General features: G+C 39.7%; 1 protein-coding gene and 1 non-coding gene across 2 annotated transcripts; one reads left to right on the top strand and one right to left on the bottom strand.

The window, feature by feature from the left end:
* Nucleotides 1-417: 417 nt before the first annotated feature.
* On the top strand, nt 418-499 carry trnas-aga. Its single transcript has one exon. It is a non-coding gene; the product is annotated as a tRNA-Ser (tRNA).
* A 306-nt stretch (nt 500-805) lies between these two features.
* Nucleotides 806-12842, bottom strand: nol11 (nucleolar protein 11). The gene is made up of 18 exons (XM_005942750.1): nt 12651-12842; nt 11876-11989; nt 11208-11264; nt 10455-10603; nt 10282-10339; nt 10022-10163; nt 9295-9501; nt 8576-8652; nt 7987-8110; nt 7780-7871; nt 7349-7414; nt 7053-7237; nt 6682-6807; nt 4444-4665; nt 4175-4253; nt 3978-4070; nt 1464-1571; nt 806-1331 (listed from the first exon to the last, which is right to left on the bottom strand). Exons 1-18 carry the CDS (start codon nt 12795-12797, stop codon nt 1218-1220), a joined length of 2160 nt encoding a protein of 719 aa, XP_005942812.1. The 5' UTR covers nt 12798-12842; the 3' UTR covers nt 806-1217.
* Nucleotides 12843-12899: the final 57 nt, after the last annotated feature.

The following is a 12899-nucleotide window of genomic DNA, read 5'->3' as shown; positions in this document are numbered from 1 at the left end:
CGCGAATGTGTGAGAGCAGCTGCAATTTATTTAAGATACGAATGTATATTATATAACTTTAAAATCGTTACGCATTGTTTGCCAGTGTAGTCAGTTAACTTAAAAGTAGTAGTGCTTTATTAGCCTTTAAAGTATGTACAGTATGTACAGCGTAATAGTTGTAACTTGTTACCCTCTGGGTTGACTTTACAACTTGTATAGGTTAACTTGATTTTTTAATCTTTTCTGTCCGTTTTTTCTGTCACTTTGGATTGCTACTTCACCAGCAGACGGAACATAACCTTACCGCAGAACGGCTAAACATACAGAAAAGTGTCTTTTTTACCTCATATTATCCTGTAATACAAAACTCAACTAGGCAATAGATATGTGGTTGTGTAGTTTGATATTGGTTCTGATAGACATAGGTGAGTAACGGTTGTCGTGGCCGAGTGGTTAAGGCGATGGACTAGAAATCCATTGGGGTCTCCCCGCGCAGGTTCGAATCCTGCCGACAACGAATTGTTCTTTTCTTTCACCACGAAGATAAGTTTGCGTTCATTATTGGCGGGAAATAATGGGAACACCAATCGACTGCCCTCAACTGGAGGTTCACTCAAAATCTTGCTAAATGCTCACCCTCAGTAACAGCCATAACAGTTTTCTTTTCACCCACTTCCACATACAGTACATTATATATTTTAGTACACTTAATGAAAGTGATATTTTAATCTTAGTCAAAATGAACACTACAAACTTTTAAACCTAAAACTTTAATTAAGCTGATATCTGACAGCAGCTTTTAATAAAAATAAAGACAAATGAATTCACATGTGTTCATCATCTTTTTTAATATTAAACATAAAAGGTTTTCACAACAGTTTTCAGCTGTGTAATGACACATACAAAAATAAGTCATCAACTCTCACAGTTCTAAAGGCAAAGCCCCAATATTAACATTACAATCTCACACCATACTGTTGCATGAGGTGGCTTCTGCATTAAACTTTTACAAAACCAGAAATTAAGCGAATTGTCAAATATTTTGACGACTTAAACAAGTTTAAAACATGGTTAAAAGAGAGCCGCAACTTTTTCAAGGCCTACACATCTGGATAGCAAACGTCTGTGGCAAAAAAAAAAAAAAAGCACTCAAGAATAATAACCGTGAAATCATTTTATCTAAAAGGTTGGAAGAAGATGGTGTTATGAATGATTAAAATTGTTTTGTACACATTCTAAAACAGCTCAATGATTTCAATGGAGTACTGTCCGATGCTCTCCTTCGCCTTCATTTTACGGAGTTCTTGAAGGCTTCCCTCAATTTTTCCAAGCTCAGAAACCAGTCTCACCTGAGGATACAAGAAAGCATTTTTTAAAATAAGCTTGCAGTAATAAGCACAATGCTGACACACAAAATAGGTATTATTAAAATTAACATGCAGCTGATTACTGAGCAGATAAAAGGAATAACTGTTTGTTACCTGAGATTTAACAAAGCTGTGGAGGTTCAGCAGCAAGCCTTTAGCTTCTGGAGTCATTACTAGCACCGTAAAATGAGCATCCAACAGCAAACACACCCAATCCATGATCTACAATCAAACAAAGCAACGCACAGTGAGCATTTCTTTTTTTTTCTTTTCTTGTTTTGCTCCAACAGGAAAACCAGATTTTTTGCATTCAATAATTTGTGTACAACAATTTTGTGCCAAACTCCAGTAAAGTATTTTTATTATTCAGGCATAAATAATTACAAGCGCAATAAAAATCGTGCGTCTCCAGTGATTGCATTTCTTTTAATCTCTCTTGTAAATGTTTACACTGCGTGTATGTGCCGTGGGAGAACTAACCCACACCCCAGGTGAAAATAGGTCCACAGCATCCATACAGGAAAATCTGTCAGCATGGTTGATAAAATGTTTTTTCTGTCACTTAATATTTCTTGGCGTACAGATAATAGCTGCACTGACACAGCTGCAAGGAACCCTGGCATTATTGTTTTTTATGTGTTGAGTTCTAATAAAATGCAGTCTGAGCTTCATCTAAGTCGTATTTATAAGCAACCTCAATCTGACTAAACCAATAACAGTCAATTTTTTCACATCTTTATTCAACAAATGAAATAATCATCCACACTACTGGTTGGAAAACCTAACTGAACCTCTGTGCTAAAGATTTCTTTAAAAACTATGTAAAGGGTGGTTGGTGGGAACAATACCTTTATCACAACAACTTTTACAGGGCCTTGGGAAGAAGCTTTAGAGCAGGGGTGCTCAATCCCAGTCCTCGAGAGCTACTGTCCTGCAGCTTTTAGATGTATCCCTACTCCAACACAGCTGAATCAAATGTTTGATTACCTCTTCAGCATGCCATCAAGTTTGGCAAAGGCCTGATAACAAGCCATTCATTTGATTCAGGTGTGTCGGAACAAGGATGCATCTAAAAGCTGCAGGACAGTAGCTCTCGAGGACTGGGATTGAGCACCCCTGCTTTAGAGAAACATTAGGAGTGAGGCATAAATAATTTCCAAAGATGTGAGTCTAAGTACTAACAGTTGCTCTCAGTGACACATTTATAGGAAAATTATTACATTTATTATGATTTTTAATCATTTCCCTTTGAGGTCTGGACTACAGGCTGGTAAAAACAAAGGTTATTCACAGGCATTTAGAGGCTCCTGGGTTTCTTAAGTAGAGGAGAAAATGCCAAAGACCCTGAACAACTCTACACCATCACCTGTTTCACCCATCAACAGAGGGAATACACAGATTTCATGCAATCCAGTTCATCTTTTTAAACTCAAAGTATCACTATTTAAATTATTCAGACAAGCTGATTTGTCAAAGCTGTTGCACCAATATTTAAGGTGCGCTGACAGATTCACTCATGCAAGAAAATATCTGACCTCTTTCATTTTTTTTTACATTTTTTTATAGTCCACAGATGGAGACAAGTAGATGGAGATAAGACTGGAGAGACAGCTGTCTTTATAAACCCTAAATATAATTGTGTGATTATAGTTGACCGACATATTGAAATCTGCCACCATTAGAATTGCTATTTCTCAACGGCAACACCAAGGCTCAATTCACTTCTATACTTCAACAACTACGGTGCAGTCCATTTATAGAACATGAGTTTGTGGTAGAAATTTTCAACTGCAATGCCCCCTCCAGTCGGAGCAGCCCCACCAACCCCAAATCAAGACGGCAGTGTTGCAAGCAAAAGAAATTGTAAAACTGTGTGCTAACCAACTAAACAAATTGTATTTTTTCTTGCGTTTACAACTAGGCTGTTTGAATGCTCTCGTGTCATGAGTGGCATCACTCCTAGCTTCGACATCCGAGGCAAATGAGCCAGGAGAAATATTCTCCAAATGCTGCGGGTTAGATTGTGATAATGTTTGAGGCTGATCTCATTGCAGGTTTGCTCACATTTCCCACTTAAATCAATAACACAAAAATTCCCCCCCCCCAACTGACTCACAAAAGAGTACTTATTTTTCCATTCTGCCCATTACTGCTTAAATTTAATTTAATCAACCAATCGTGCTTCTTTTAAAGAATGGATCATACCAAGCAATGGGTCAACACCTCGTCATTAAGATACAACTTTTAGCCCCTTAAGCCAAGACAAAGATGTCTAATCACACAATTAAATGAAGAAATAAAGTTTGGAAAGTTTCACAAATGCCAGCTAGACATTTGTGGGATGGCCTGAAAGGAGCTTTTAGTTAAATCGGCCCTAAAAGTACTGATGAACTGAAATGATTTTGTAGGCAGGAACGATCCAAATTCCCTCCTCGTGCTTGTGCTGTAAAGTGCTCCATGAAACACCTCCTTCCAATGGAGGTTCCACAAATTGCTAAATTCAACAGTTTGGTAAGCAATTTTTAGAGTGCACTGAGTGCTTACATCAAGTGTTCAATAAACTGTAACTTGGAAGACTGCATGTAAAGCAAAGCCATCCTAATTGCTTATTTGGACACAGATACAAACCTGACTCAGACTTGGTGATCTAAATCCCTCCATCTGTGGGAAAGCATCCTGGGAATATTTTAGGCATAGAAATTGCAGGTACTGGAGGAAAAGCTGATTGGAAGAAAAAGAAAATGGCAAATATCAGAGTTGTTTGGGATTAAAGCACTGTCTAGTTTTTTTTAGAGAAGTAGAATAATTAGATAGCAGTTACTTACCATGACATGTTGAGAGGAAAGATCTTTTAGGTGTGGGAGGAGAAAGGTGTCACTGTACGGTGTCTGCAAGATCTCATTTCTATGCAGCTCCAGTTAAGACCCAATACTTTTAGATTTTCATGCATTTTTACATTTAAATTATTACACAACCACTTTGCAAAACTGCAGCTTAACTAACAACAAAGACTGTCGGATATTTAAGCTGAATGCAAGAAGCTGTGAGGACAACAGAACAGAATGGTGACGATGTCTGAGTGCTGGGAGGATACATTAGAACAGCCTTGTGTAATCCCACTGGACAACTGAGTTGTGAAGGACCTGAGACCTTCTTCACGTCTTCAGCTCTGGTCTGACGGTCATTGACGACTGACGAAGTGGGGCTAAAACCATTCTGCAAGCCAGCCTCTGCACGATCTCTCGTGATTAGGTTTTCCATAAACTCGACGCTGTCAGGCTCCAGGCTCACCTTCTCTGCATCAACATCTGGTATACTGCATGAAACAGAACAAAAACAACTTGCATTTATAGAACATAATGCTATGTCAGGCCACGAATCAGATTATTAAAGGGAACCAATTCCCATCTCTAAGTTTAGATTCTCGTACTCCACTAGGGTAGCTATGCATGATTCACAGTTCATAATAATCATTTATCTTATGCTTACCCGCAGCGTTCTGAAATGAGACATTTTAACTCCTTGCCCTTTGAGGCTACTTTCAGACTCATTGCATCTCACAAGCAGGCTTGAATGTCAGGTGGGTGGAGTTTCTCTGCTTTTAGTGAGAGGTGTGTGGCTGAGATGGCCATGTTAGAGTCACCTGCATTTGAGATACACTCACCAGCCACTTCCATACATCTAAACAGCCAATCACTTGGCAGCTGCTCACTGTATTTAGGCAAACATACATGGTCAAGAAGACTTGCTAAAGTTCAAGTGAAGCAGGTCATCAGGTCAGAATGAGGAAATCATAGCTTTGCTGTTATACACAATGCCGTTTGGATTTTTTTAAATGCATTTATTACTTCACTATAAGATGGATTCTAGGGCTGGGCCATATCATAACATTCAGGGTAATACCAGTATAATGTTGGGCAAGGATAAGAAAATGAAATATCGCGATAGAATATGGGTAAAACGCGCATGCGCAGTGCCTTTGTTTTCATACGCACATGGCGGAAAAAGCATGGCGGTGATGGAGAATGAGAAAGGCGAAAGCGGTTCGTTGAATGAAACAGATGAACCAGAACTGGTTTGTAAAAATGCTGCAACTTCAGTGGTGTGGAACTGGTTTAGCTTTCGTCCGTCAGATACACAACAAAGCACTATTTTTGGTAGCGCATGCTAGCGGGCCGTCGTTATTACCGTGTTTTTTGGAAAATACGGCACACTTCAAATCAATCCTTTGGTTTTTCTGAAAATCGACAGTGCCCCTTATAATCCCGTGTGCCTTATGTATCAATTCTGGTTGTGTTTACGGACCTCGAAACGATTTATGTGGTACACGGCGCTTGAAAATCTGTCAGATGTTTTAGTACGACTTTGCTAAGCTACCAACCTGCACCCCAACCTGCACCGCTTGATGGATTGTTGGAGCATTACGGCTACCGTAGGCAGGAGCCTCGCGGAGTGATACGTACTGTGCTTCAACATAATATTACAGTGTTGTGTGTGTATAACTTCTTTGTAAGTTTTGTGAATATTATACATGGTTATGCTGAGGATATGTCGGCCAATTTCCACTGGAAATGCCTTTTGGTTAAACTGTCAGCAAGGAATTTGCATTTGCACTGTTACATTTTTATATAACTTTAATGCACATAAAAAACAGCTGCTTGTTTAAGTGAAAATACATTATTAGTGCAAAAAAACCCATCAAAGTTGTGGAGTTGTAAAGTGTTTTGTCTAGTGTCAATTATATCGTCAGTTATAACGTTGTCGCAAAATTTTCAAATGTATATCGTGATAAATATTTTTGGTCATATCGCCCTGTGCTAATGGATTCTATGGCAAAAAGCTCAAACCATCTCAAATTGGTTTCTTTAACATGACAGTGAGTTTACTGTACTCCAATGGGCTCCACAGTAACCACAGCTCAACCCAATAGAGCACCTTTGGCATGTAGAGAGACAGGATGGATGTACAGCCAACAAATCTGCAGCAACTATGTGATCCTCTTATGCCAATACGGACCAAACTCTCAAAGGGACATTTCCAGGACCTTTTTGAATCTGCGCCACAAAGAATTAAGGCAGTTCTGAAGGCAAAAGGGGATTCCTGGTACTACTTTGGTATACTACCTTGGTATACTTAACAGTGTCTCCAGTGAGTGTATATGTGGCAGAGATAAGGACAAGCATGGAAGTCCACTTTAAAATACTACTGCAACTGTATGCATAGCAAAAGTAAGAATACCGTTAGCATGCAAAGGACACTGGCAGATCACTTACTGTCCATAAACTGGAATTTGTACATAAGTTGTTGCACAGTTAAAAACAGCCTGTCTTACCTGATGAATGCCTTCAGGCAGGCACAGGTAACAGCTTCAGGAATGTCAGGGAAGAACTGCAAGCAGAGCTGACACAGGAAGTAATCCTTCTTCTCAAGGGCCAGGAGCACAAGGTCAGGACACACACTGTTGAATGCAATGACGGCACATAGTTATATTCAATTGCTCACTCGTTGAATATTTCCATCTGTATGCAAGAAAACAGTTTGGGGTTTCCTTCATGTTTCCCACATTAGAGTACAAACCTATTTTATGGTACCTTATTAAAAATGTAAACTACATTAAAAGAATATAAAATAAATTCTACACACTAAAAGAGTTTTGAGAGTCAATATTTTTTCCATCTACCTTATCTCACTTGTTATACATACCTGTGGCAAAGGCACCGAGTGTGAACCAGCTGTGCCAGCGTGCTAGAAGAGTAGAAGGCTGGATCAGCAAGACTCCGGGACACGAGGGTTAATGCAAGCTGTCCCACTGAGGGCTGCAGGTCCTGGAACTCTGCCCTGGTCAGGAACCCCTCCACCTCTTTCTGGATCTCTTCCACTGGTGCTGTCTAAGAGGGAAAATAAATATATTTTTTAAATTCAGAATTGTTTGGTATAATTCTGTTGTGCTGAAGCATACAGAACGAAAGCTGTGTCATAAAAATAAGTCACGTTTTTACCTTGATGAGCTCTAATACTTGGTCAGTTGTTAAATTAGTTGTTGACTGGGACTTACGGGTCGTCCTCTGTATGGAAAAACAGAAGAATCAAATTAAGAATCTACCACACAACACTGGTGTCTCACAGATAAGTTTAATAAATAAATATTACTATATTTTTTCAGTAGTTCGTAATATTTCTTCTTACTATTTAGAGTACCTTATTTCAGTAATTCCAAATGTTATGCAACATTATTTTTTCTTTTAATGTCATTAGAGATTTAAACAGAACGACAAAGAAACATGTTTCCCATTATCATATTATATAACTCTTTTATATAAAGGTTTTACAAACGGGAACAATGTTAAGGCTTCTGCCATAAGCCGTTCGTCTCTGCAAGAGTTTGGACAATGACAAACTCACAGTTCGCAAAAACGCTTATCCAACTTACCGTCCTCCTCGTTTCTGCAGATTTTGAGGGCTGAGCTTTTTCACCGTGAAGAATGTTATTCCAAGACGGCACAGAATTCGGAGTCTTCGACTCTGTGGTTAAAAAACAAACAAAAGAGTACTGAGAAAACACAATTTCTCATGTAAAAATGGGAATCAGAGATAATTTTGAGTCGAGCGAGAGTATGACATGTTTGATTCAGCTCACCTTCAGTCTTTGTATGTTTTAATTTTCCCAGGGCAGAGGCAAGAGAAGATTTGGGGCACTCGAAGGGTATAATGGAGAGGGTTTTCCCATGTGGAATAAATACCTTGTTGGAATAACTCCAAAGCTGTATGAGAGACAATAAAATCAACACAAAGATGATGCAGACATAGTTCAAAACTGTTGCTACATATTTGTGTCTAATACACTGGTTTTAAGATTGTAAACTGCTATAAAGTTGTGAGAAGGGACAGTGAGCCCCGTCACAGTGGAGTGCAGACACAGTGCTCTACCAAAGTCATACAGTCCTCCATCAGCACCCAGCAGCTGGAAGGACAGGGAACCTTGGCCCACAGTTAACAACAATGAAGCCTGAGCACGTGTGATTGCTGTCGTGTGAGTATGAAGTAATCAGTCACTTTTAAAGATTAGGCTTTACTATTGTGAATGATGACTTAGCACTAATGTAAGTCACAATTTCTGAGTAGCATTATTGCTTTAAAATTTATTGCTTCATCCTAGTCAAAAACCAGGACCGTTAAATAAATAAATAAACAAACTTTATATTCTGTTTGGGTCAATGCATTCCTACCTGTCCGTAGATCTTTCCAGCCATCTCTTTTCCAGCCTGAAGCGTCTGAAAGTTGGTATTCCAGATGCAAAGAAAGTCTAAAATAACACAGGCAGAGAGACATTCAGGAACTACAAACACCCAGATCAGATACTTCATTTTTGATCTGACAGATATCTTTTAGGCCAGAAAGCTAGCATGTTAACCAAGCATTCATTTCAGTTCTAATAACTTCAACCTGTAAAACCACTTCAGCTTCAGAACTTTTTTTTTTAGCCACTGAATAAAATCCAGACACTAGGAACCACATTTAGGCCAGCTAACCCATTATTTACTATATTTAATTACTTAAAAACAAAGGGCAAAACAACATAGCATCAAGTGATAGCTGTTTACACCGCTATCACTATTATTTGTGATCTTGGCAAAAAGAGAAGAAATAACTAGCTAAGACTAAACAAGCAGAGTTGAGTTTTACGTTTTTTTAACTGATTAACTAAGACATAAAAGACAAGCAGGTAGGAAAATAACAGCTCTACATTTCATCAGTATGATAATGTGAAACTGTGCTACTAAAAAATAAAGCCGCTGTTTCCATGCCAACTCCCTACAAGGGCTTACTGAAAGCCTTGATATTATATATAAAAGACTAATTTCAAGAGGATTTGCCATGCACAGTATGGTACTTGTAGAGGAGTTAAAGATCTTTATTTTAGATATTGTAATTTAACAGCATTTACCTTTACCACCTCCAGCAGAGGGATGTGGAACCCCAACAACAGCTACATGGGCTTCATCCAGAGCCATGGCCGACGCTGCCTCCAGCTGGCCATCACCAACAGGAAGACCCAGCAGCAGGCTACGGGGCAGGGGTAAGGCCTGGACCCCCTCTTCAGTCCCGAGGCCCCGCACGGAGAGCACACTCTGGTACACGTGACCATTAGGGTCTAAATGTGAGAGAAATGTTTAAACATTAGCAATACTACATACTGCATACCTCACCAACTGTGTGTTTGTGTAATTTAGCTTCATACATGTAGAGTGCACCACTTATTTACATCAGATTATCAAACTGTGAGCAATTGGAGAAGAGTGCATTCACAACTAACTGAAGTGAGAGAGCAAAGGGGATCTTATTCACAGTAGTGGACCTTCACTACACGTCTTATTTTACACTGCTAATCCTTCAAAAGTGTCTCAAATCAGCTCAGCAGTACTGTTCAGAGGAGGGGGACTAGGGGCCTTTTGAGTACAAGTTTAAACTTAGTTACTTAAGGGATGTCATTTTTTTTAAAGTCACATTTTTATAATTGTTGATGACCCTGATGAAGGAACACAGCTGTACGTTTTTACACTCCCACCCCCTGTAACTGGCTTACAGTGCCAGTAATTATCTTTTCCAAATTCCATAGCATATGGCCTCAAGCACCAACATTCAAAATGTTCTGACAGGAAAGTGTGGCTTACAGAGATAAAGGAGGCAGATGTGCTTATCCCTGTAAGTGGCAGAGAAGCTCAGCGGGGAGAGACCAGGTTCTTCTCTCTCAAGCCGGTACCTCTGTACAGAGTTTGGGTTCAGTCTCTGCAAGTAGAGAAAATGCTCTCCTTTCTGCGGGGAGACAGTGACAGTCATGTTGGGCAAAAGCAAGGACATTAGCTGTGTTGCAAAAGCAATGAGCACTTAAAACTAAATCCACTTGAAACTTTTAGCCCATCAAGTATTTTACCTGTTCAGTTGTGATGATGATAAACTGCTGGGTCTCTGCCACTATGATGGTGCTCCACCTGCAGAGAAAAGAAAAAAAAAAAAAGGGGGGGGGGGGGGTTTAAAAGTTAACATGTTGCACTCAAGTACAGCTCTAGAATAAGGTCAACATAAAGTTTGCCAAATGACATCAACCTGATGGCTTCTTCTTGAGCTAGCACCTCCTCTATGGGCTGCTGCGGAGCAGCAAGGAGAGAGTCCAGCAGTCTCACAGCTCCTCTCTGAAACAAGACCACAGGCTCCCCTCCATGTGTACAGTGAACCTTCCAGACATCTGAAGAAACCTGGAGAAAAAGCACACGGAAAAGGCAGAAGTGTTCACGTCTGTCAATAACACACTACCGTAGTTAATTAATTATTTTCAGGTTAATTGCTCTAAATACCACTTTGAATTTTAGGAGCAATGTGTAATTTAACATCATCAGCAGGTCTACAGTGGTTCTTATGTGTTTTGTTGCTCTCTCCAAGTCTTAAGTACATCAGACAGGCTCATACTGTCAATCTTTTTAAATCTTATCTTAAAACGCATTTTTATTTACTGGCTTTTAATACAGCATGAGAGTTGTTTGTTAATTCATATTTGGTGTTTGCTTTTAATACTCTAAGTTGTTTTATTATGCATGTTGTATTCTTGTACAGCACTTTGGTCAACGCTCCTGTTGTAATTAAATGTGCTATATAAATAATTAAACTATTAAAACCAGTCTTGCTGTGGAGACGGTGAGCAGTGGACTCTACAACAATCTGTACTAAAATATTTACACCAGTGGAGAGGAGATACCCTTAGAGCTGGGATTGTGTGTTTTGTTGTAGTCTTCATTTCTGTTCTTGGTGGTAGAAGCGGGGTGGCTGTCTACTGTCTACATCAATGTATATGTTCGGACTTACTGTTGCTTTGAAGGCTTTGTCCAATAGTATGTCATCTTCCTTCCAAATTCTTATCACCTTAAAGACACAACATCAAAAACATTACAACATGAAAATTTATTCTGAAAACGCAGATCACTGGAGACATCTTTGAACTGATCTCATATACGAAATACAGATACTGCCTATTGAAAGAGGGATGCACATATATGTTGGCCGATAGACTTTTTTTTTGACTGATACTGGCCCTTCACAAAATAAAATAGTGTTTACCTATTGTGCCTATAGTGACTGATTCTGCTCCCAAGTCGATTTTATAGTAACTAAATGGTTGTTCTTGATAATATCCACCCCTTTTCATCATAGTACACCTAACTGTCAATGGCTGCTTTAGCAGGATAACGCCCCATGTCACAAAGCTGAAATCATCTATAACTGGTTTCTTAAACATTACAGTAAGTTTACTGTACCCAGTGGGCCACACAGTCACCTGATCTCAATCTAATAAAGCACCTTTTGACTGTCATGTTTATACAGACCAAAACCTCTGAGTAATGTTTTCAGCACATTGTCGAAGAATTAAAGTAGTGCTGAAGGCTAAAAGGTCTCCAACTTTGTATTAGTAAGATGTACCTAATAAAAGTGTCCAGTGAGACACTGCAGCAACCAAAGCAGTCACCAAAGCCTACCTTGTTGTCTGTTACTGCCACATATTCGTTGGTTTGTGAGTTGAAGACTGCCGGGCACGTCAGTTTTTGTCCTTGTTTCACTGTCCAGCTCCCCAGCGGCTTCTGGTCTGACACCTTTCAGGCCATAAAACAAAGGGATAATTAATAAAGAGGTGATGTTTCACATAGCTTCTATTTAGCCATACACACGCAGTGCAGAGTTATGTAAAGACTGTTTGCTACAACCACATCTTTTACCGCTGTGAACGGATCTCAAAAGACTTGATAAAGATCTGATAGACAGTTTACCTTATTCAGGACACACACAGCAGTAACTTTAGCTATTTTAACTACACTGTAATGCGTTTAGCTTATCCAAACAACGAGGCTTGACACGCTCATTCACGTTGGAGAAAACGAGGATATGACATGCAGCCTTATCGTCAAGCCGTTTTTATCGCATGCAAAACAACGAGTTAGCCGCTGAAGCTGCCCCCCCAGAGAAGTCACATTTTAAAGGTATACACGACTTGTGATGTCTGTAGCTAACTTTAGCAAACATTTGACTGTCATATTCGAATAGCAAGTTTACAAAACCAATGTAAAACATTTACTACCGAGTTTCACTTAAAAGACACTTAATAAGATATAAGACAGCTTTAAATGCATGTTCGGTTTCGTCTAACGCTCTGGTTCCAACGCTGCTGGCCAGAAAACCGGAGGATGCTAACACGAGTCGCACTGATCAGCTGGCCCAGGTTAGGGGAGCCTCCTGAAAGCTAATTTTAAACGTTACCTTGTACAGAGTCACTAATCTGGTTGAATCCGTGACCACGACATGATCGCGATCTCTCTCCTCTTCGATCCCTTGAATGCCTGAACTTGACAGATTTTGATCTGGAACAAGCCCACACAACGTGTATCCTTCATACAGCGCTGCCATGCTGGACGAGAAGAACTCGTTGGATCTCGCGAGAATACAGATGAACTGACGCACCGGATCCACGAGACTTCTGTCACTGCGGCGGGATCTTGTTTTGCGCCC

Source organism: Haplochromis burtoni, unplaced genomic scaffold, assembly GCF_018398535.1.
Source record: "Haplochromis burtoni strain Fernald_Lab_line unplaced genomic scaffold, NCSU_Asbu1 Contig_348, whole genome shotgun sequence".
Taxonomy (NCBI): Eukaryota; Metazoa; Chordata; class Actinopteri; order Cichliformes; family Cichlidae; genus Haplochromis; species Haplochromis burtoni.
Note: the sequence above shows the minus strand (reverse complement) of the source record. Positions and strands in the feature narration are given on the sequence as shown.

Coding starts and splice junctions, on each gene's coding strand:
- nol11 (XM_005942750.1), bottom strand. CDS start 12,797: ATGGCAGCGCTGTATGAAGGATACACGTTGTGTGGGCTTGTTCCAGAT. Junction 10,604..11,207: donor ACAAAGCCTTCAAAGCAACA/GTAAGTCCGAAC, acceptor CTTTTTCTCCAG/GTTTCTTCAGATGTCTGGAA. Junction 7,872..7,986: donor AAAACATACAAAGACTGAAG/GTGAGCTGAATC, acceptor TTTTAACCACAG/AGTCGAAGACTCCGAATTCT.